The sequence below is a fragment of the Coloeus monedula genome (genome assembly GCF_965178545.1).
Source record: "Coloeus monedula genome assembly, chromosome: 8".
NCBI lineage: Eukaryota > Metazoa > Chordata > Aves > Passeriformes > Corvidae > Coloeus > Coloeus monedula.
The window spans coordinates 19,130,709-19,154,448 of NC_138788.1; the positions used below are offsets into that span (position 1 = coordinate 19,130,709).

The 23,740-nt window shown below is 40.1% G+C and overlaps 1 protein-coding gene across 7 annotated transcripts in view; it reads left to right on the forward strand.

The window, feature by feature from the left end:
• GBF1 (golgi brefeldin A resistant guanine nucleotide exchange factor 1) overlaps window positions 1-23,740 on the forward strand; it is a gene marked incomplete at its 5' end in the record, with an annotated part of 106,991 nt that overhangs the window by 49,756 nt on the left and 33,495 nt on the right. For 4 of the 7 annotated variants that reach the window (XM_082286471.1, XM_082286469.1, XM_082286470.1 and 1 more), the window contains 6 exons: window positions 11,708-11,839; window positions 16,855-16,973; window positions 17,600-17,708; window positions 18,066-18,126; window positions 19,797-19,851; window positions 21,288-21,386. In XM_082286471.1, the coding sequence (XP_082142597.1) occupies window positions 11,708-11,839; window positions 16,855-16,973; window positions 17,600-17,708; window positions 18,066-18,126; window positions 19,797-19,851; window positions 21,288-21,386 (575 nt within the window). The remainder of the gene's footprint in view (window positions 1-11,707; window positions 11,840-16,854; window positions 16,974-17,599; window positions 17,709-18,065; window positions 18,127-19,796; window positions 19,852-21,287; window positions 21,387-23,740) is intronic. The other 3 variants (XM_082286472.1, XM_082286475.1, XM_082286474.1) reach the window with 2 other exon arrangements.

Genomic DNA, 23,740 nt, shown 5'->3' on the forward strand with positions numbered 1-23,740 from the left:
TGATTAGGAGTTGTCTGAGGAATGATTTTGGTAATGCTGAATGGGCATCAGAGATTAGAGTATTTTGAAAGGTTTATTTTCAGACAGTGCTTACATATTAGCCCTAGGTTTTTAGAAAACTAATTGAGATGTTATGCAATCAAATGATTTTTGTGGAAGCTGAAAAGTCTCATGTCTCAATGGTCTGGAACAGAACTTACATGTAGGTGTTTTCAGGGCAAATACTACTTTGTGCATCATTTCCGTGTGTTATTGGAAGCAGTGAAAGAGTTAAAGTGAACCATCATCTGGATGTTTTTACCCACCCTTAATAGGAACAACTTTTGCCTCTGCTCATCACTGATCCTCTCCTGTTGCTTCCTTCTTTTTTTTTCCTCTTTTTTTTTTGTTAAAAACATTCTTTTTAATTCAGTGTGATAAAACATCCGTTATTCGTAAGTTGATTGAGCATAAACTATTTCATTATAAAATGGTCATCCATCACTGGAAGCTGGGGGCTGCAAAAAACATTAACTGTGCACTTTTGGCTGGAATGCTGCTTCTCCAGAATAATGCAGCTTCTGTGTAAAGTATGCAGCATAAAAAAATCAACTGTTCAGGAAAACAGGTGCTCGCCTTGCTCTCTCAGGGCTTTGGGATTTCATCCCAAGTTTTTGGAAGGGCCCTCGAAATCCTTCTGTTACCTAGAGTCACTTTCTGGTTTTAAGCACTGGTCTCAAAGCTGAAAATGCTGTTGTGTGTCAAGTGGTTTCATTCTGACAAGGTCGTGAGAATTTACTAGCAGTTTAACTACTGCTCTTTAGAAAAAGATGTATATTTTCTTCCCCTCATTCCTTGGTTCTTCTGAAAATTAGGTAGCTTTTTTTTTTAAATCAAGTTTCTTAATACTGACACCCCAAAAGTGAGTGGCCAAGCACTGCCAAGTTTTTTCTCCAGTTTGTCCCTGTAAATTTCCTTGGTATTTCACAAGCTCAGCTGCTGTTTTTCTATGTGCTAAACTGTAAAGATCATTTTGATTTTAACTTGTGTTATACAGTGCTTGTCATATTTCCCTAACTTAAATATCAACTTGTAAAATAGCTGTTCTGACTAAGAGTCTTCGTTAACTTTTGATTTTGGGAAGAAAGGGCATTGTTGGATTGCTATTATTGCTTTTTGGAGCTGCTTTTTTGGATAATATTTCTAGGTAATCTAATAGCACAGCACTTAAGGCCAAATATGTTCTCTTTTCATATGAGGAGTTGAAGCAGAGATGAAGTGACTTGCCCAAGAGCATGAAGGGGAGATGAGTGGCAGAGGCTGAGTAGACTGATTTGCCTGTATGTGATCAAGGACCTTGTTACCACTTGATGGTCAGTTTATTTGTATACGTGCTTACATCCTGTCAGAGCAAATTCTGTAGATCTAGGCTTGAAAATGAAAAGGAAATTCTTCTGTCTTTGGCTTTTTACCAAGTCTTGAGAATAAGTGCTGTTGAAGTATAATGGTTCTACCCCAGAGGTCATGGCAGCAGAAATGCTAGAGGTGAGAGGTTAAAGCAGAGTTGTGTCCGCTGACCTGTTCAGTGTGTGTTGTGTATTCCAGTTGGAGAGCCAGGCTGTGTTGTGCCCAAGGGAAGATGAGAGGGATTGAAGAAGCCTACCTAAGTGTGTGAACTGGGGGCTGGCTTGAACAAACAGCCGTGTCTGTCTGAGCGAGCTGAAGTTCTGCGCTGTGGTGTTGCTTTCACATCAGTCTTGCTGGGCAGCATGTAGTCAGTGATGGCCTTTATCAGGATCACTCAGCTGAACTTCTGAACCACTCAGAAGTGCTTTCTTCTGTCATGGGCATGTACTAGATCAAAACCATTAGTAATAGACTAAAATAGATCCATTTGACACTTTCTTAGTGACTGTAACCAGTATTCTATTTCTTCACATAGATTTTAGGCCATTTTGATTCTTCACAGACATTTTATTGTTTTATAGCTGATAACGTGATTTCAGAGCATGGAAAAAATGAAAAATGTATTTAATGGAGTTGGGGACTGATATAATATTGTTTCCATGATGCCTGTCTTAAGATACATCCTGCTCAGTGATCACTGAAGTTGAATAGCATTCACAGATCTCTTCAGATGCAAAGACTGTAACAAAAAAAAAAAAAAAAAAAAAAAGCGTAAGTGTTAAAACTCAGAATTCTGCTTCTTTTCATGTATCATCAGGACCTTGTATCAGTGGATTGCTCTAGCACATTGCAGTATGCAGAAATTAATTTTTTTCCCCGGTCCATTTGCAAGAACATAATGCTCACTTGTTGTCATCATTCTAGGAATTGAACTGCCTTTTAATGCAGGCAGCATTAAATTTTGGGGGTGTGTGTGTGTGCATGGATTACTGTTTGCTTCAGTTATTGCTGTGGGGGAAAAAGAAAGTTGCTTAATGTTTCTACTATTGGAATGTCTTAAGATAATGGTTGGGTTGGCTGCCAGCAGGCTGGGCTCTTCTTCCTTTTGCTTGTGTTCTACTTCTCTGGGTTTGAAACTAATATCCCCATGATGTTTTGCATCCTGCTCTCCTCAAGTCTCCCATTTTGATCTGTGGTAACCTGGTGTGTGGGTTCTTGAGCTCTCAGCCATCATATTTTGCCATTAGCACCTGGGAATTTTACTTTCTGATAATATGGCAAAGCACAATGTCTCCTAGATTAGTTCAGGTTGAATAGAAGAATTTGTGTAAATCATAACAGCAAGGTACATTAAACCTTTGAGAGATTTTTGTCATTAAAAGATTCTTTCCTCTTGTGTCATCAGGCTTTTCTTCATTTCATTCTTTGGATTTTGTCTGTCTCACTGATGCATTTTTGATTCCCTGTCATCACAAGAAATGCCTTGGCTTGTTTGGGATTTGTTGTTCTTCGATTTCTTTTTAATTTTTCCCCTTGGCACTCATGGTCTTCCCTTGAGGAAAGGGTAAACAGAATGGAGTAACATCCAGACAGCTAATTGATGATAAAACTGTAATCTTTTCCTCTAGCCTCCTAGAAATAGTGAAGCTTTCCTTTTCACAACATGGTGAATTTGCAATGAGAGCTCTATTCATAGCATGGTAGGCACACAAAGCTGTGGAGAATTACTGTGCTTTAAAATACCGGGGAAGGAGTTTTAATTTCTCCTGGGCTTTTAAATTGCCTACTTAGCTTGGGCCTGGTACTGTGCAAGATGTGTAAAATATCATAGTGAAGCAAGTCCAGTGGCTGAATAGGGTTCTGTAGAGTGTCACAATCTAATTGCTCTTTCTTCAACATGTGCCAATTTCTTTTAGAGAGGAAAAAGAGTGCTTAAACTTGACATACATCAAACTTGTGCTGTCAGTAAGATAACAGCTAAGTCCATCCTCTGGACTTGGCAGTGTGCAATTCCCCGCAGGTTTCATTTAGCTTAGTCCATCTTGTTAGAGTGGCCACGCTCTCTTCCTCGTATTAGGAGGGAACCTTGGGAAACCTGGCTCTAATTCACAACTGCAGCAAGATCAATAACTATCAGCATTTGGTCAAGGACAGATGAATTTGTCACGGGATGGCTACTTTTTGATTTGGTTTATTTTGGTTTAGTAATTTCATTTAGAGTTGAATGTCATTGGCTTGGAGGAGTGCCTGTGCGTTCATCACAAGAACTGGCTGTTGTCATATGCATGGTGATTTTCTGCAAGAACCTTAGGAAACAGTTTTATCTGGTTCTGAACAGAGACAAAAGGTGATGTGTGCCTGCATTTTACTTGCCTGTTTTTAATGGGATGGTTTTGTTGGAGTTTTTAAGAGTGGATGCTAAGTTTCAATTACCTGTGAAACTTGTAAGTGGAAGAACTTTGTCCTTGCAGCTGTATGGGAAAGGTGATTTTTTTTCTGCCCTGGAAGCTGTTCAGAGCTTCAGGCTAAGTAACTTCCACCCATGGGAGAAAAATGCTTCAAAAACGGGTAGAATCTCAAATCAGTTTTTGTAGAGTCATTGGGGAGTTCAGTTTTTTGGAGTAGAATCAAGAGCCATTACAAGTGGCATTAACAGTTTAGAGCTTGTTTCTGTCTGTAAAAGCCCCAAAACTAATGGTATATTCCAAAACCTGTCAGAGGCTTAGATCAGCTGTATTGCCCCATCTCCCTTCTCTCAGATCAATCAACCTTCCTGTAAGGGAGATCAAAAAACTATTTAAGCAGTTCTGAATTTGCTTATTTCTATCATATGTAAATAATCTTACCGTGAAATGTGCTAGCAAAATCAAGTGGTGCTCTAATGCTTCCTCTACTGTGATGTAGGAGGAAGGGTTTCATGAAAACAAGGATGGGTTAGCATTGAAATTACCCTTATTACTCTTCACACTGGCAAAAGACACTCATGAGAGACCAGCTTGCAGATAGGAGGCTTTTACTATATAGTTACTTGATTTTTTGCCTTTCATCAGAATTAGTCATGTCCTTTCAGAAATGTTCAGGTCACAGGATGAGAGGAAATAGTCTGGGATTTGTAGCCAGGTCTACTCCTGATGACCTTCAACCTTACTGTGGTAAATTACCCCTCAGTTCACTGCAAGAGCTGTTCTTATTTTGAAGCAGAGTCTTTTGGTTATAACCTCTGACCAGTACATGTCAACCATAGCTCAGAAAAAAGTTTGTCAAGATGCGATTATGCCCATCCCTACTGTCTCCTCAGTGCTAAGAAATAAAGACAGAATTAAACAACTTCAACTTTTGAAATAACCTCATATCCAGACACTCAGCAGTCTTCGTGACTGGTGTTAAAAATTCAAGGTGGAGCAAGTAGCCATGTCTGTACTTTTAAGTCCATCCAAATAAAAACCATGGAAGTTTGCCTCCTGTGTAGCTCCATACCTTTGTTGATGGCATTTGCTTTCCTTGTGAATGAAGTGAGTATCTTCTGCTTCTTGTAATACCACTCTAGAACAGAATACTACAGCTGGGTGAAAAGTACTTAAAGTAACAGTGGAGGCACAGCTGGAGTTTGCAGCATAGTTTTGGCTGAAGATACTTCAGCAAATACCTGCTTACGAAAAAATGCCCAGGAATTTTTAATGGTCAGTCAGAACAGCTGAATTTGAAGCATAGCATCAGATGAAACTCCTGATAACTAATGGCTCACACTGGTGGCATTGTCACTGCTTCTGCTTCATTGGTAGATGTAACTAATTCTGTAGAAGACAGTATTTTAGTTGAGTTTATGCTGCCCTAACCAAAGGATGTGAAGAGTCAAATGCTCAGTATGCATTCTGTCATGCTTCCCCAAAATAAAAATCTCAGTTCTGAAGGGTGCTTGAGATCTTGGCACTATGGAACAATAATTTGTTAAAGTCATGTTTAATGAAAGGGAGATAAACACATGAAGCTGGAGTGTGACAAATGAAAGCATTTGTGCCATTGTAATGAAATTAGGCAAACAGAACAGGCTTGACAGCTCTGGGTTCCCCTTGTCAAACTGCATTTGTAATTCCAGCTTTGCATTCATGTGTGGCTGTGAATGGCACTGTTTCCCCCTTGATTTGGTGGGCTGGGGCCCCTGAATGACCACCTTAATTCATAGGGCATTAGCTTTGAAGAGTATATTTTACAGATATCCTTTGAAAAGGATTGCAGTTAATTCACACTTCTCCTTCATTGGTTTGAATATCCTTGGTTTTCAGCCTGTGTTTATTTTTATTGTATGCTAAGCTTTTGATATCACTTACTGTAGTGGAGTATTGATTTCAAAGATGCACAAAGCTTGCTTCCACGCATCCCCACGGTATGTATATTGTGTTGTGCAATCCCCACAGTATTTATGTGTTCTGGAAGCTAGGATGTAAGCTTCTGGCTCCTCAGCTTCTCCCTAGCTGGCAGAATCCTGTTTTCTTTATCTATTAAGAGCTTAGATTAGGACAAGACAATGATATTTTCAGGAACCCGGAGAGAATATCCGGTGGCTTTTGATGACCTCTTGTTTATGAAGTTTAGTGGACATTGCCATTATTATTTTCAGGAAGGAGAGCTAGAGCTTTCTCTCATAACGCTAGCTGCTAAGTCCGACTGTATAAATGGCAATCTGTTCTCCTTTCAGATCAGAAAATCTCTACAATGTGCTACGCATTGCACTGTGTTGCAAGGGCTGGTCTAGAACTTGCAAGAAAAACAAGATGAAAACAACAGCTAAGATCCCTTTGTAGGGGAGAGATGGCGGAGGATTCTTTTCACTTGAAACACTGTCTCTACCAGGGAGGGCTGTGTGGAGCAGAACATACGCTTGGGAACAAATGAGTGTGGGTCATCTATAGCTTAGCTTTCTTACACTTGTTATCCAACATTATTTGGCCATTATTGATTTGGAGTTAAATGTCAGAGTTGGAGTAGACTTGCTAGCTAGAAGTCAGGGCATGTCTTTCAGTTCAGGTGCAGAGTGGCATGTGTTTAGTCAGTCTGGAGAATTTGTTTTTGGAGTGGTGAAAAACATGCTCCTCTTCTGTTTATCAGCTGTAGAGCTGCTGTAGCTGCAGTTTTGCCAGGGCACCTAGAACCAGTACGCATATACTGTTCTGTGCCTGTTATCTAGGGACTCTATGTAAAGCAAATTCAAGCTCTGCAAATTTTTAGAGGAGCAAGTTAGTATAGTTCTTTTTTCTAGATTTGTTAACCTCTAAATTAAACAGCTGATAATCACAGGCCTAACTCAAAAGAATTTCTCCTTTCCCTGCAGTCTTGCATTTTGACCTGGCTGAGATTAAGCCAGTACTTATTTCAGCAGTTAAAATGTTTATGAAAATCCAAAAAGTGTGACCACTGCATACTTTTAGACGGGTTTGAAAGGCAAGTACAATTTTGTCCTTTTTCCTTGTAACTTACTCAGTCTAACTTGGTGATCCAGACTGCAGGGACTTCTCATCTTTTGAGTGAAAACACAAAACGTTTTGGTGTTTGTTGGGTGAACTGAGAATAAATTGCATATCACGGTAGGCCAGAAAGTGATTTTGAGGATGACCCAGGAAGCACTTGCTGATACCTTGATTTTCTGTGGCATAAACTGATTGAGCCCTAAGGCAAGAGTCCCAAAAAGCTGGCTTTCTGCTCTATTACAGTGTTATCTTGGTCTTTTTCTCACCTTAAGAAAAGAGAATGCCTGTTCATTGTACAGCTCAGTTTGTAAGCAGGGAACGTAATAGTGCGTGCTCAAAGCATTGCTCTTGTCTGAGCTCGTCTGCACTGCAGAGGTGCGTGGGATACAATGGAGACAGCCTTTCTGAAGGCTGGGCGTCAAAGGCCAACAGCTGCTGCATAAGAGGAGTCCAGGTCATGTGGTTTGGGTTGCAGTTGCCTGTCCTCGGGACAAATGATGTTGAAATAACTTGTCATAAACAATTTTTTCTTGTTCATTTACTCTGATTCGGAACGCATAGCCGATCCTGATAAGAGTCATTCAGGAGTGAAGAGTTGAACTGCCAGAGAAAGCAGCTTATGTGAGCGTTTTAGATCAGGAATGTGCCAACAGTGTGCTAACAATAAGAAAACTCTTCCGAGGGGGACCTGCTCCTGTACTTCAGGAGAAAGGGGATGCTGGAGGTCTGATGCAGTTTGTTTGCTGAAGTGCCAGAACGGCTGGATGGGATTGCTGAAATGGGAGTTAGGTGCTTAAACATGAATTAGTTGTTTAAATATCTTTATAGACTTGTGTGTCTAAGTGCAAATAATCCATAGGAAGAATGAGGGAAAGCACTGTGGTCTCAAAGGAATTCTGTCCTCATTAAAATTGCCAGCCTGAAGAGTTGGCTTTCTGATAACATTACTTAAGATACTCTTTCCCTCCTTCTCAATTTCCGTGCACTGCTTTAGGCTAGCTGGGCATCTCTTGAGTGTTGTGCTGATCCTGGTCTCTGCTTGCTTCTCTGAAATTTCATTGAATGGACCTGTACAAAAAGAATGGGAATTGCTTTCCAGCTGGTCCCCAAAGCAGACCATGCTCTTAATTTAAGACTAAGTCATGTTTTAATATAATTTTTCCCTGGGTTTGAGTAGATTTCGAGGGAAGGCTGCTTGAAGGAGTCCCTTGTGCAATTTTGTTCTCTTTGTGGATACTTACTAAGTTTTTCCTCTTGTCATACCCTTGGCTGAAGTCATACTTGCAGGTTTGGTGAGTTTTTGGGTGGGTTTTTTGTTTGGTTGTTTTTTTCCCCAGAGTTGAAACGGGTTACTTAAGCAGAGAACCATCCTGAGAAATGTCTCTTGCTAGAAAATATACTTGGAGAAATATCTGTATCGGCAGTTCTCAGTTCTCTCACTGGTTACAGTTACCTCACTTGCAATGCCTGAACCTGAATCTGGCAGAACAAGAACTGGAGTTGAAAATTCAGAGCAATTTTTTTTTGAAATGTTGTTATAAACATCAAGTATGTACCTCCAGACATTTAGTGTGTACCTTATATAGCCTTTGTTTTGTCACAAGGAATTATTAAAGTAATAATTGATTTTCCTACATTTTCCAAGGTTCCTAGATATTTTCAGAAGAGCACAGTATTGCTTTCACAGTTAGGTGGTGGCAGGAGTTCCTCTAGTGTCTCTTCTGTGAAGTTTTTTGGGGAGAACAATTCCCTCTAAAGACTATGATCCCACCGTACCAAAGTACTGTGAAGAGAGTGCTATTCATGTCCTACTGTTTTGTGCTCTAGATCAAACCAACCTGAGCTGTAGTAGAAAAGCTGGCGTGGAGTGCACCTTGCAGTTGTATCTATTGATCCAAAAAGGCTGGCAGGTTTGTTCTGGACACTGCCACATTTGGTGTACAAGGCTAAGAAAACCTGTAGAGGAAAGAGCTTCTGAACTATCTTCATTGATCTTAACAGGACTGAATTAAAAGAAGAGGGTATATGTTTGATTTAATGGTTTGTTTGCAAAATTGTCACTGGGTTAAAAACTTCTGGGTAGCTTTAGTGCCACTTTCAGGTGCTGAACCTTCTTCAGCCCATGAAGGTAATCTGTTTCAAGACAGGGTATAGCAAGAATAGCAGCAATACGAGTGTTTTTCTGTGCTCCCAAACTTCCCACTGAAGCAAAGGACCAGTACCAAGATTAAGTTCTGCCTTGAAAAGGGAGCTGGTGACCCTTGTAAGTCCTCAGTGCCTGCAAATACTTCTGGTAAGAAGAGCTCATTTGAATACTCCTCAAGTGTAAGCAATGAGAAGTGGGATTGGTGTTTCACTGACATCTAGATCTTTCAGACAGTAGCCCTTTAGTGGGTAAGTCCTGCACTAAAAATGCTCTCTTTGTCTAGCATATTTTTAATTTTTTTTTTTAATACCATAGCACCAACTACCCAGTCTAAACAGTTTTACAGCATAAACCATCAGTTTCAGAGAGCTTAATGTAAAGTGCTTTGTTACTGTAAAGTCTGGAATCTCTGAATATTAGGGAAACTGGCCAAAGCTGCTGTGTAATCAATGATATGTGCCTTAGTTAAATCCTAATTATGACAAGCTGTTTTGTGATCTTCATGTAAGTTGCAAATTTCAGTTGGACTGCAAGGGAATCTGATCTTTAACGACATCAAGATTAACAATTCTAATTGAATGGAAAGACCTGGAACTCTCCCTACTCTTGTAAAGAAAATATCTATTTTTTGTCCCAAAAAAAAGTATTAATGGTGCCCTATACATCTTCTGCTAGCAAATGTGTCTTCATTGTCTCATTCTACATGTGCAGGGATGTACATCTGCTGAAGTCCCATTTTTCTTACTAATCAAGGGCAGCTTTTTCATCCTGGGACTCAGTGGTTTGAACAAGACTGGAGGAATTGGCAGGATTATGGTTTGATCTGTAGAAAGGATCAGTTTCAGGGAAGAAGAATTTGAGTTTTGATCCCTAGTAGTCTTACTATATTTATTGCTGTCCAAGTGTTTGTAAGCAGACAAGTGTTCTGCAAAGCACACTTACATAAGCATCAGTGAAAATATCTTGCGATCAGCTGCATTTCCATGTGCTATTGAGAGGTGACACAATTGTAATGTCACACCAGGATATTATCTGACAAATTGGGGGAGTTGTTCTTAAGCCAAAAAGGTTGAATCATCATGTTCCTTTTAACCCCTCACAAGTTAGTGGAGTTGGCCTTATTTGAACTGGTCGCTGAAATGTAAGAGATGGCGTAATGATTCCCAAAGTCCCTTTTAATTGCAATTTTGCTTTAGTTAACAGCACTTTGATGTTCTTCTCTGTGCTCTTTACTTTTAAAACAAAAGCCCCTGTATTGTTTTTCTTCCTTTGGTCCTTTGCCATAATTTGACACAGTTACATTAACATACTTTCTGATAGACTTTTTGCTCTGATACTTAAGGCTTCTCAACAGGAATTGTGATAAAATAGAATTTCACTTATCTCAGAATAAAGGGTTTGGGTTTTTTCCCCTCAGCAAAATAATTGAATTATGTTGGTAGATAGAAAAGCAGCAGCTTGTCTAAGGATTCAGGAATTGCAGTCTTTTTTCTCCCTGCCTCAAAGAAGCTTATAGGACAGATAAATGCAATATTTGATTATCAAGTATATAAATGCCAGTGATCCTGTGACACTATTAGCCATTAGACTTGTTAACTTTTATTAGGAATAAAAAGTAGGTTTCAGCAAGTTGAGCCTAGTGTTGTACTTATATATTTCTAGTCTCAGAATAAACCAAGTTACTTTTAATGCATTCTTCTGTGCCTGTGTACTTACTATGTTGTGGTTGCCTTCACCTGCTTTTTAATGCTTTTTCTCCTAAATCCCCCTCAGGGCTCCTCTTATCTTGATTCCTTGTGTTTTATTTGGTTGGGTTTGGTTTTTGTTTTGGTTAGGGTTTTTTGTTTATTTTTCTTGGTCAATTTCCCTAGTTCTGGTTATTCTCTTCTGTATTTCTTTTTCAATCCCAAAGCATCCCTCGATCATCTTGGAAAGTTCAGGAAGCTTGTTAGTTGTTTTTTCTCCAGCTTAATAGCTCAGTGCATTTGCCTTCTTGTACTGCAGCTTTAGAGGGGATCCTTGCCAGCCAAAGCCGCAAGTAGAGAAGAGTGCCCTTTTTAATTCTTTGGTTGAGAGGCTTGCACAGGTATTCTGAGAGCAAGACAGAAGAGTTTTTAAATTAGGTTATCTTGTGGGGTTTTCCTGTCTTTGCCAAGCAAACATTTAGTGTTACAGAAATGCAGTTTGTATTCAGGCAAAGAGCTGCAAGAGATCCAATGAACCTGGTTGTACGTTTGTACTCTGCGTGTGATTAGCACGAGGCTTTATCTGTAGTGGGATACGGGGTGGCAGAAGGTGGGACAAGGTCTATATAGTTCATGGGATCACACAATTCCAAAAGTAATAGGAAAATGCAACTGAATCTGCCAGTGAGTTAAAGCATAAATTTATGTAAGAGTGGCCTCTGTGGCATTTATGGAGTGTCCTACAATCAGATTTTAGAAGGCTCCAGAAAGCTGTTTTGAAGATCGCAAGAAAGTGAACTTTACAAACCACTGCTTTTAAAATACATGCCTATACCTATGTGCGTGTTTGTGTGTGTGTGTATAGATGTAAAAACAACCCTGACCTTCCCACCAGCCTTCTGAAACTAACCTAGTGCAGGCCTTTTTTTTTCTCTGAGATGAAACTTGCTGTATATTCTTAAAGAGAAAATGAATCCTAAAGAATCAAGTCTAATTGTCTTTTTAAAATTATTTTTATTTTACAGAGCTATCTGAAATTGAACCTAATGTCTTTCTTCGGCCTTTTCTGGAAGTAATCCGTTCTGAAGACACTACAGGCCCCATAACTGGATTGGCACTCACCTCTGTGAATAAGTTCCTCTCATATGCACTAATAGGTAGGCTATGTGACTTCCTGGGATTTACCAAAATGCCAGCCAAATGCATCTCTGTGAGCTATGTCTTTGGCCAGGATACATGCTTGCAGTCTTAATGTGGAGATCGGGGAAATAAGAAAATTGTCATTAACACTAGGAAAATTGGCATCAGCAGTTTCTTAATATCTTACTGGCTGATCTTTCATGGTGCTGCAGCAATGTCTGGAAACAGAGCCAAAGGGCCAAAGGGCCTGCTGCAGGGCTGTGCTGGTCACCAGCTGCTTTTTAATGCCTTCCAAGCAAAAGGGCCTGGGAGGGAAGAATACCAGTTTGGATTACAATGTTGTGGCATATAGAAACACAGTAGGATTTGTTTTGTTTTGTGGACTAATATTTCTGCTCTAGAGTGAGGATGATTTTTTGCCTGGTCCCAGACCTTGTCCAGTGGTGTGCCAGTACTCTTCACTTTCCACAATTGTCATGGCAGAGACAGTTTTGCTGCTGCCCAAACTTTCAAATTTGCACATTCTCCTTATCTGTGAAAGACTAATAATGTGCATGTGCTCAGTTCACATGGCTCAGCTGGCTTGTAACTCATTAGCTGGCTTTCTGTCTGCCATCAGTGTGTCAACCCGTTGTTAGTGGTGCTCGATTTTTCTCTGTAAGTTCTGTTAGTACTTTCTGATCATACCTGTGTGAATTACAAAACCTGTTATCTGTGTTTGTTTATATGTGGTCTCACTTGAAGAAAATAATTTTATCAGTCTTCCTTCCCCCTGAGTTCAGATTTGTCAGTTCTTTTTCTCCTTTGTATTGTAAGGGAACACTTTGAATTTTTGGTACTGTTGTTTTAAATATTTAGTTCTTTGGAGATAGCATGAAGGCGGTTAGAGAAAGAAAGGACTTTATGTCAGTGCAAATCAATTCCGTGGGAAAGACACAAAACTAAAATGAGCAAAAATAGAAACTTGCAGGAAATAAGTGTTGGATGAAAATCTAGTGTATGAAGACTTAAATTAGTGGGTAGTATTTGATATAATACCAAATATAACTAGAATGATGCAATAATGACGTAAGTTCCTAGGACAATAAAGAAATCCTTAAAAATAAGCCTGTAAAACATGTCCCCCTGAAGGATTAAGCAACAGTGCAAAATATATGACTTTCAGCATTACAATGAGGGATGGACTCTTCTTCTGGGCTTTTATGATCTGTATCACATGTCTGGGTAAATGTCTGCACAGGCAACTGTTGAGAAATGCTTGATTTGAGGCAGAAACAGAAAAAAATGGGGTTAAGAATTTGTAGCCTTTCTCTAGCTAGTTGTTGTTTAGAATATTAATTGGGTCACTCCAATAAGAGTGCCTCCCTGTAACTGTTGATGATTGGGTGTCTTTGTAGTAGACAGTGGAAGACTCTGCCTGGCTTTTTTTCTGGGGCAGAACCTGTAATCTGAGACCTTCGTTGTTGCTTCAGGTGACATTCAGAGCAGCCTTGTCCTTTGTGCTGCTCCAGAGATCAGTTAGGCTGGGATTAGTGGTGCTGACTGAACATCTGGCTAGGTGGTGTTGTTAAATGAAAGCTTTTTGGTATTATAATTTCTTTTTGTAATATGAGACTAAAGGTAGTCTAAAGACTGTTTGCCTACACATAGGAAATGCTTAAAACTGTTCTGAGTGTACAAATCTGTTTCAGACTATAGAGAGCAAGAAAGAAGGATGCTGGCATAACCATGGTAGGGAAATTGCAGTGTGGCAGATACGTATTTTGTGTTTTGGGGCTGCATAATGACAGGTGAAGCCAGCACGTTTTTAAAAAGTGACACTACCTTTGTCTGTTCTGTGAGTGGTTGCATTTTACTGTACACACTAAGTTGAAAACCAGGGTGCAGTGAAAGGGCCAAACTCCTTTGATAAATATCTTTGTTTAAAATGGCTTTCTTTTCCCATTTCCAAAGTATTTCATGGCTAATCCTTGTGCAGTGTCATTGTTGTTTTACTCTGTCACATGTCAGAAGGTGGTTATCTGTCTCCTTTTTAGGCCAGTATTGCTGAGGGGTACGTTTTAAAAGCAGTTAGAAAAGAGTAATTCCTGAGTAGACTTTAGGACTTCTGATCTCTAGTAGTTTGAATTGCAAATTCACTAATGGTATAGTGTGCAATCACAGCTCAGTTAGATAAAATTACTTGATATCCACCGTGTGTGTATTTTAGCAGGAATAGTTAGCCTTACGGTGATTGTCCTCTGCTCTAAGTACTTCTTCTTCAAGAGCTTTAGTTGATAAATTACACAGTAACTTTTAAAGTACTAGAAAACTTTGTGGCAATACTAAAGTCCCTTTGATTTTTATCCCTCAGATGAGTTACTTCCTTGCTCAGCAGTTTTGCAGTAGCTAGTGAGCTGTCAGCCTCCTGGATGAGTTCAAACCTTAGCTATAGGAAGACTAGTGGCTAAATTTCAGAATTGGGGTTTTCTGTATTTCCCTCAGAAAAGGTATGTGCTCTTTTTACTGACCACAGCAGCTTCTGGCTCAATTTCTAAGCTTAGCTTTCCCTGATGTTCCTGAAAACTGCATATCTGTATGTAAGTAGCTGTTGCTCAGCTTCCAGTGAGAGGACTTGCTGTTTAAGGAGTTTAAAGCTTTTTCTCCCCTCTACCTTTTGTGTCTCCGTGGTGATTTATTTCAGTTCCATTAAAGGTGTTACTGAGCAGGCTTCTGGCTTTCCTGAATTCCCTTTGGTTCGGAAGCTGGATTTTCCGATTTCTGTTTGTTCTTTTGCCCACCTGTTGTATGACTGCACCCTGTATGAAATGTGTGTATCTAGATGGGGTCTCTAGATCTTTGCACTGTAGATGGCAATTTTCAAACTGGTACTGTGCTTACTCAAACTTCTTCTTGTTAGTGATTCTGAGCAGGCATTGGTACATCTTTCTGTACTGTTTTCTCACAAGGGAACAAAGATTTTTTTCTGTATCTCGTTTCTGCAAAGTAGAAGTATCTGTGCTTTTAATTGAACTCAAGAGGCTTTATAAATTGACCTGAATTTGTAGTGCTGTTCCAGGGAGCCAGAACTGAAGTAGTCAGGCGTGATGTGTGTTGGGAAAGAGGTATTGAAGGTATGGGCTAGAACAGCAAAGCAGTACTCACAGATCTGTTCGAGAAGCATGTGCACACCTTGCCTGCATTTTGTTTTCACACACGCTATTTATCCAAACTACAATTAAATATGTCCCTAAGACTAGAGTAACTCACATCTACTGGAAAAGGTGACAGTGAAGTGAATCTGTGTGTTCTGCATGTGGGAGCCTTTTCTGCAACAAGTTGCTTTTTTGTCTTGATTCCCACTGGGCTGCTTTCCACTGTGGCCATTGAGGCTGGTTAGCAGTAATGTTAATGTAGGTACTGGCATTCTCACAGCACTGGTCTTTGCCTAATTCAATTAAGACAATTCAGAATGAACCTTCATCACCATTGGTGATTTAAGCTATTACCTCCCTGAGTAAGAGTGCATGAGACACCAGCCTATGACTGATTTTATTGTCTCTGGTAGAAGAGCAGTAGCTTCTAACTGGATTATAAGCCATTATTGAAGGTATGCAGAGGACTGCTTTTGACAGCCAGGCCTCCTATCTAATGCTTCCCTATATCAGAGTTTTGTATCCTGTTGCTTGGAGCTGCTAAACTAGGTAAAAAGTGACCGATTGGTTTTAGAGCAGCCTCCTTGATAGCTCAGTGAAGTTCGCCTGGCAAACCAGGAGAAGAACTCACTCTAAACTATGCAAGATTTCTGTGTGTCTCTGTGTGTGTGTGTGAGCACGAACAATGTCAAAAGTAAGCAAGCTCTGTTCTTAATAGGGATGTGTAAGAGATGGCAATGGCAAAGTGCTGTTCCTATGCAGATTTATGTGATTCTGAAGTACACTGATGCCATTTCAGTTTTATACAACTGTGAGAAATTTCTTATCCTGCAGCTGCTCAGGATAAGAGTGTGGTAGAGGCTGCTGTCTCTGGACCACAATAAGGGCAGCTTTCTTTAATACGTAGGGCTTAGCCCTTCCTAGGTGTGAACATTACTGGAGTCAAAGGGGGAATCCGTGAAGCTTCTGTGCAAAGCATACAAGTCTTGCTTGTTTCCTCTGTCAGCATCATTCTTGCTGGAGTTCAAGAGGCCCCATTGCCAATTAATGAGGTATTAAGCAATGTTTAGGTTGTCTCCTTTCTTTCCTAATGACTGTTTAGGTAGAAGGGTATCAAGATTCTTGCCCAGTGCCATATTATTTAAGTGAGAATGAAATCAAAGCCAGAGGCAGCTTTTCTGAAGCCACTGTAATGTAGCACGAGATACAGTTACTAGCAACAATCTCATCCTAAACATTCTCTCAACTGCACCATTGTTTGTAGCTGCAAAAGACTGAAATGAAGAGAAGGAGCCTTGATGAATGATTGAAGTGGGAGGCCTGCAACTCTGATATCTAAACTGTGATTGTGTCTGTCTGCTGTTTTCTCTGGGGAAAGCTACTGGTCTGTTCCTTTCCAGCTCTTGTTCCTTGGGAGGGATGTAGAACAAGAGACAGTTTTCCCTTCTCAATTTTGATGGAATCTGTTTGGCATTTTCTTCTCATAAGAGTAAATTTTAGGTTCCCTGTGTTTAAGAGCTGTTTTGTCTTTATTCCCGAGGAGGCGCAGAATGCATTTAACAGCTGATTGTGCTATATTGTAGGGAACAGGACACAGTCTTAGAAGTTAACTTGTAAAACATAGAGAACCAGTAACAACAGAATTGTAATTATTTTCTTTGTTAGGTTATATCTTTTTGCAAATGTAAGTAGACTCTTTATAAAGTCTTTCTGAAAGCTCCCAGTTATAAAGCCTGTTAGTGGGAGGTGAGTTATGCTCTTGTCGGGTCAACTCACTGCAAGTCACATAAATGGAGGAAGCTGAAGGTCACACAGTATCTCTGTGTCGATGTCTCCCCACAGAGGTGGTAGGCTGTAGATGGCTGTTCCCTGGCACATATTTTTATTCTGTTATTCAGATCCCAGCCATGAGGGTACAGCGGAGGGGATGGAGAACATGGCAGATGCTGTCACTCACGCCCGATTTGTGGGCACAGATCATGCAAGTGATGAGGTTGTCTTGATGAAAATCCTACAGGTAAGTAGAGAGAAATGGTAATTACCATAATGGTTGCTGCCTGTTGTGGAACATATCCTGTTACATAGAGACGAAGAGGAGGGAGCAATGTTTTGACTCTGTAAGAGCTTAGTGACAGGCTTTATTTTTAAACAGATAGCTCATATACCTGTGGTAAAAGCTTTTCCAAATGAAAACAGTTAAAAGCTTAAATTAAATGATTTTAAAATTATGGACTTGATAATGTGGTAGTGTTGGTAATCCTACCTTGTGCATGGTCTGTGTTGGGTGGGGGCTTAATTAAGAATATGGAGTGCTCAAACTTATTTTTGAGAAAAATTCTTTACAGAGACAAACCTATGGACTGTATACCTCTTTGGTCTATGTACTTCTGAGCAGATATCTATTTTGTGAATTTAAGTATCGGGTAGTATGCAGCATGTTGGGCCTCTTTCAGAAGTGGGTCAGGAGATCATTCTTGTCTCATAATTGGCTTCTTGAGCACAGCATTCAGTTTAAAATCACTCCAGGAGAAACTTCCTTAGGTTTTCTGCTCATGGCAGCCTTTCTTGAGGAAACCAACCTCCTCTTGGGAATGCATGCAAGTATCATTGCCGTGTGGTACATAAGGGTGCTGTTCTTTGCAGGTGTTGAGGACGTTGCTGCTCACCCCGGTGGGAGCCCACCTCACCAATGAATCAGTGTGTGAGATCATGCAGTCCTGTTTCCGCATATGCTTCGAAATGAGGCTCAGTGGTAGGTTTGTTCGTATCTGCCGTTAAGAAATGATCAGGTTTCCTCAGCATTAACTAGTTCTGTTGTAGAGCATGCATCCATGGAAAGCTGCTGAGCTTTATATTATTGTGTCTTTCTACAACTTCATGGAAAATTTGTTGGGCATTCGCTATAAAGTTTGGACTGCTCTTTTCCCCAGCTGTGCAGCGCCACCGTGTGATGCCATGACCGCTTGCAGTAACGCGGGGTTGGAGCTGGTTTTAATAAATTTGCCGTAATCTCTGTAAACAGGACTCGGAGGGGAGTCTGCTTGAAGAAGCCTCTTGATAATATCACACTGAGTAATGACACCTGTGTTATTTGTTTTTGTCTTCGCAGAGTTATTGAGAAAATCTGCAGAGCACACTCTGGTCGACATGGTGCAGCTGCTCTTCACAAGGTAAACCTGCTTGTGTTTGCCTCAGCATTGCCGAGATGGCTCTCTAAGGACAGAAAGATTCCACACTTCCACTTAAGGGCCCTCAGAAAAATCATCCAAAATGGTCATTATTTAGAGGTGGAAAAGGATGAAGGATTTGGCACTTTTCTCTAGGGCTGACCCTGTCAGACTGCAGGGAGACAGAGGTAGGGAAGGTTGCCTGGTTTAGGGTGTCCTTTGAGGAGAGATGGACAGCCAAGTAATGAAGAGCTTTAGGATAGAGAACCAGTTTCAGGACAGAGAATGCAAACTTCACTGAAAAAAAGGTGCTCTAAAAAATATAGCTCTCTTTAGCAGAGAGAATAGAAATGGTATTGAATAGCCACACATTGATTTCAAGCTGAGAGCTTTGAGCTCACACATCAAAGAGCATTTTAAACTCTTGAAATCGTGTGTCTTGGACAAATGTTCTGCCTTTTCATCACCCTTCAGGTAATTAAGATTACCTCTTTTAAACTCAAGTAAGTTAATTAACTTCAAGACTGTTTCTCCAAATAGTGAAGTACTCATAGACTTTCTCTGGGTATTGTGAAAAGGAAATGTGCAGGTACAGATATACTTTTAGTAGAAAAGGATTTTGGTGAAGCTGACAGTTTATGAAACACTGTTGCATTATATTTTTTCCCACTGTCACACAGTTCCAATGGCATCTCAGTTTTTTTTCTCCTCTATGTGCCCTGCATCATGTGCGCTGGATGAATGTGGGGCAAAGTCAGAATCAATCTTTTCAAAGAGGCGAGACCACATTACTTTTTCTCCAAATACATATGTGAATTTTACTTGGTGCTTTTTCATTACTTACTGTGTAATCCTCTCCTCTGTCCTTCTTGATAAGGCTTGGAGACACCACCACCATGTTTTCCTGTGGACATTGGGATGGAGATGCAAAGCAAAGGCAGCAGCTGCAGGGGGGGTTTGGCCATCTTGCTTTCCAGAAAAAGATAGAGCCAAAGCTGTGCTCCAAGGCTTTTATACCCTCATCAAGTAAAGACAGAATTGTAGTAAAGAAACAAGAGAGAGCAGGGTGTTTGAAGTTGTAGAGCTGTACATGTTGTCATTTGGTAGCACAGGTGAGAGCAGTCTACCTCATCCTGAGATGGGAACTACTTATCTCAAAAGATTCAGCTCAAATGTACATCTGCTGTCCTCCACAGTTGTGTTTATATGATGCAGAACACAGGATAACTGCTGGGGTTTCTACAAATTCAAAGAGAAGAATTGCCGTGAGTAGTAATAATATGTATGCTGCAAGAGTCCTGGTGTGGATGACACTTGCTCAGCAGCTGTTTTTAGCAGCATCAGAGAAACCTGTTTTGAACAAATGTAATTAGTCCACTGCTGCAAACATACACTGAAGGAAAATAAATGGTATTTACATGGCAGGAAGATCAATACAGAAAAGCAGCCATTAGTAGTAATACCGTGCAAAGCACCTCTCATCTATACTTGTGTGGGTTTTTCCCTTGGCAGATTTTGGCAGGTATAGAAATTAGGAGAGTTTCTCTTAGTAAAGAAAACCTAATTTGGGTTTTCTAGTATCTGCAGCATGACTGGAAAGACCAGCCTGTTTCTTTCCCCTTCTTGTTAATCCATGTAAGCTGATGTATTTTGGCTTGCTCTTTGTATTTCAGGTTGCCTCAGTTTAAAGAAGAGCCTAAAAGCTACATGGGAACGAACATGAAGAAGGTAAGACTCAGCACTGTGTTGACTGTTCTGCTCCTGTCTTGGGCTTGCGCTCAGCTCTATTTTGTTTGTTTTCACACTTGTATTTCTTTGTTCCTACAAGTCCCTAGTTCACTGAAAGAGCATGTTTAACCGCATAAATGGACATAGATTCTGTGGGATTAAGTCCACATAGTCCAGTGGCAAGTCTTGTTAATGATACTGCTGCCTAAGTGAGACAGTCTGGATTCTGGGAACAGCCATCAGCTGCTGTGGGCTAGAAAACCCCAGCAAGTTCTGGGACCTGATGGTGTCATTCTCCAGTTACTTGCTGTCTTCTGCTCTCTCTCCAGCTTCTTTCTCATCATTCTTCATTCACTATAGATGTAATACTGAGCTCTTGGGATATATTTTTGTCCAGTTCCTCCTGTGTAGAAGGGAAACTTTTTGAGGCTGGTGAAACAGCATGAAAGCATCATGAAACTGGCTTTTATAGAAAAAGCTTTGGTGACTTCTAGAAGGGACAGCATTCTGTGGTGAAAACCTTAGTTCACGTGATCAATGCCATCTCTGTTAGCAGCCAAATCAAAGCAGACTTTTCTTTATCTACCTTTCCTTAAATGCACAGTTTTCTGAGGGTGGAAGTTCTGGATTTGTTCAATGCTACTATCTTGATCAATACAGTGAGGCTTTTAGCAGCTGGATTCAGTATTTCAAATGCTGTTATGTGATCTTATATGATTATTAATGTAGTAATTTCTTAGGTGGAGGGAGGTCCTCTTGAGGGACTCCATATATACTTCTATATTCTTTATGTTCCATATGAAGAATGTCAATAAAGGTAACAAATTCTGCTGTTCAGAGCAACAGGATGGGAAAAAGTGCTAGAGAAGAAATAACCACCTTTCAACTTAATGCTGAATATACAATTTATAACTTCCACTGTTTTTATTGTAATGTTTTGAGAAAAGGGACAACATGGGGTAAACATACATTTCAGAGCCAGTATAGCAGTGTTTTGAGAGACTGAATGCTTGGTCGTAGGAATCTGAAACCTAGTGAAGCTTAGGGCTTTACTTCTTGTATAGTAAACTAATGACTGCTTGTTTCCCTTGCTGTGGGAGAAGTCACAGGATTTGTGATGATGGTAGGCTGGCCTACGGAGAACTAAAAGAGATCCTGCTAATGTAGGGCAGGTATCAGGCTTTGTCATGCTCTGTGTACAGAAGGTGTAAAGTGAAGGTGACTGAATTTAGGAAGGCTGCCCTTGCCAAGTGATGGCTGCTCCCAGCTTGGTTAAGTGATGCTCTGTCTTGTGTCCGATCTGTGCAGTTACCCTGTACTGTCTTTTTGCTGTGCATGCCAGGAGTGTGCCCTGCAGCCTTGCACTCTGCCAGGTTATTCTTCTCTTTGGGTTTATTTTGCTTTGTTTAAACCATGCATTTGCCTATCTTTCACAGATTTCTTCAGGTCTCCTCAGCAAACTGGAGCTAAGTAGTGGGGAACAGCCCAAAGCCCTGAACCAATTAGAGAGGGTATTGATCTTTAAGAACCTGAAGGTCTCTCTCTCCCTTCTCCCTTGTTACCTTACTCTCCTCTTCCTTCTCTTGTAAACACCACCTGAGAGATAGTTACGTTGTGTGCAGCAAATCTCCCTCCACTCATTTGACACAGCATGGCTTTTGGAGACAGTGCATGCCATGGTTGCTTTGCAGTGTTGTGGCTGCAGCTGGGGCAGACTTGGGAGGGAGAGACCCTTGTTTTACTGCAGCATTCCGTGTCTTGGTGAGTGCCACCTAAGACACCATCACAGTATCCTCTGGAGGAAGGGAGTGGGAGGGCATGGGTAAGATTGAAAAACAGTGAAAACCCGAAGAAAAGAAACATAAAAAAGTGTAGATTGGTCTCTGAAGTGTTGTGTGTCTTGCCTGTTGATCTTAGTTATAGACATAGCTCCTCCATATACCTGAGAAGTCTTCTGACCCAGCATGCCTTAAAATTTTTTAAGATGAATCTCTGAGCTTTGTTACTTGGTACAGAGCCACAGAGTTCAGTGCTCTCTAAAGTTTCTTTGAAAGAGACTGCTGTATATTTTCAACATCTTTGTTCATGTTTTTGCTGAAATTAAGTATGTGTCCCAGCACAGTATATGTTAATGGGGGATCAGTGGGGGATCAGATTTATGAAACATGTTAGTCCCTGCTAGTTCCCCTAGAAAATACTTCTAAAGAAATACTGTAGGCATGCAGATTATTTGGTTTGGATCAATCATAGTAACCGTGAAAAACTAACTTAGATGGGACCCTTCTCAGTTTTCCATGTTGGTTCATAAACTTAATGTGGCTTTATTTCTTGTCTGCCATTAATGTTACTTAGTCCAAACAGAGCTGAACAGAACACTTAGAAATGCTGTTCTTTTGTCCTGTGTCTAAGACAAAACAGTTATCCAAAAAGGATAGTTTGAAAGGCAGTGGCTCAAGACTTGCAGATTTATGCAGAGTTACACAGAAGAGAAGACTGAGAAATGTTTCCCTTTGCATTATAAAGTATTGTAGCTAATCAATTGGGTTCTGCAGTGGGAGTGAGGAGGAACATAAATCTGAATTTTTGGGGTGGATTTTGTTCATAGTTGCCTAAGATGCATAAATGCATTCCACCAAATAACCTTCATTAGTTGTTGCAGTACAGGCAGGTACGTAAGTGAGATGACTGGACTGCCTCGGTGTCTCCAGGACTTGGATCGTGAACTGCGTTCTCTCTGCATGCTTTTGTGTCTTGAACGCTACTTGGTGTGCTGACCAGTTCCATGCTGCATCTAGAATGAGCTCATGTTTTAGTATAATCACTTTAATTACTAATCATTGGCCCCTGCCCTTTTCTCTTGAGGCTTACAGTATCTTATGGAAAAACAAACGAGTACAGGTAAGGTGGCTTGTAGAAAAAAGAGATCTCACGGACCCTTTAAAAAGAATCTTGTAGTATTACATTTTTCTTCACCTTCCTAGACTAGCTAGGGTTTTATTTTTAAAACCTCATCTATCAAAGGAAGCATTTGGAGTCTTGTAATTTTTTTCTTCTATAATTTTGTGGACATTTCTTTATGCAAAGGCAACTCAGATAAATGTAATTGAGTCTGTACTGAATTCCAAGGTGAACGAACAGTACCTCTGAGCTCCCTCTCTTATTTCTAAAGAATATTTTTTAAATACTAACATCAGATGGTTTTTACCATCAAAAGTACAAGCTTAATGTAATCTCAAGGACATTGATAATTAGAAAATGAATGCAACTCTGATATCACTGAGCATGGAAGAGGGAAGGAGAGTTTTAGATTATGTGTAGGATTCAGGATATGTTAATGATCTATTAAATGCCATTTAGCTGCTGCATTTAGTCAAAAAGGCAATGTTAGGTTTAAAATATCAGCATGTTAACATACAATGAAGCTTTCTAGAGAAACTGGGAAATGCCTTGGAATTGAAGGTAAAAACAAGATTTAGAATTAGTTCCTTTTGTCAAAGGCAAACTGTACAAGTGTTTTTTACATATTTTTATACTAACATTAAAAGCATGGAGTAATGGGATTGTTACCTTTTAATTCAAAGAAAATCCAGAAGGAATGATGTTACTTTGCTATCCTTTGATACATGTATTGTTTTAGAATTCCCAAACTCAGTGTTTATTTGTTAAAACAGCATATAGACTCTTGACACTGGTGAAATGTTTTTATCAAGCATTTCGGTTTGCTTCTGCAAATTTTTAAAGCCATACAATAGTTTGCTGCATTGAAGCAAAAGGAGATAGCAAAAGAAGAAAAAAAGGAGGGAGAGCAAAATTATGTAAGAAGTAATCATAGGTAGTCCTACTAAGTAATTCTGATAAAAGGATACCTGTTTGTGTAGCATGTGGAGAT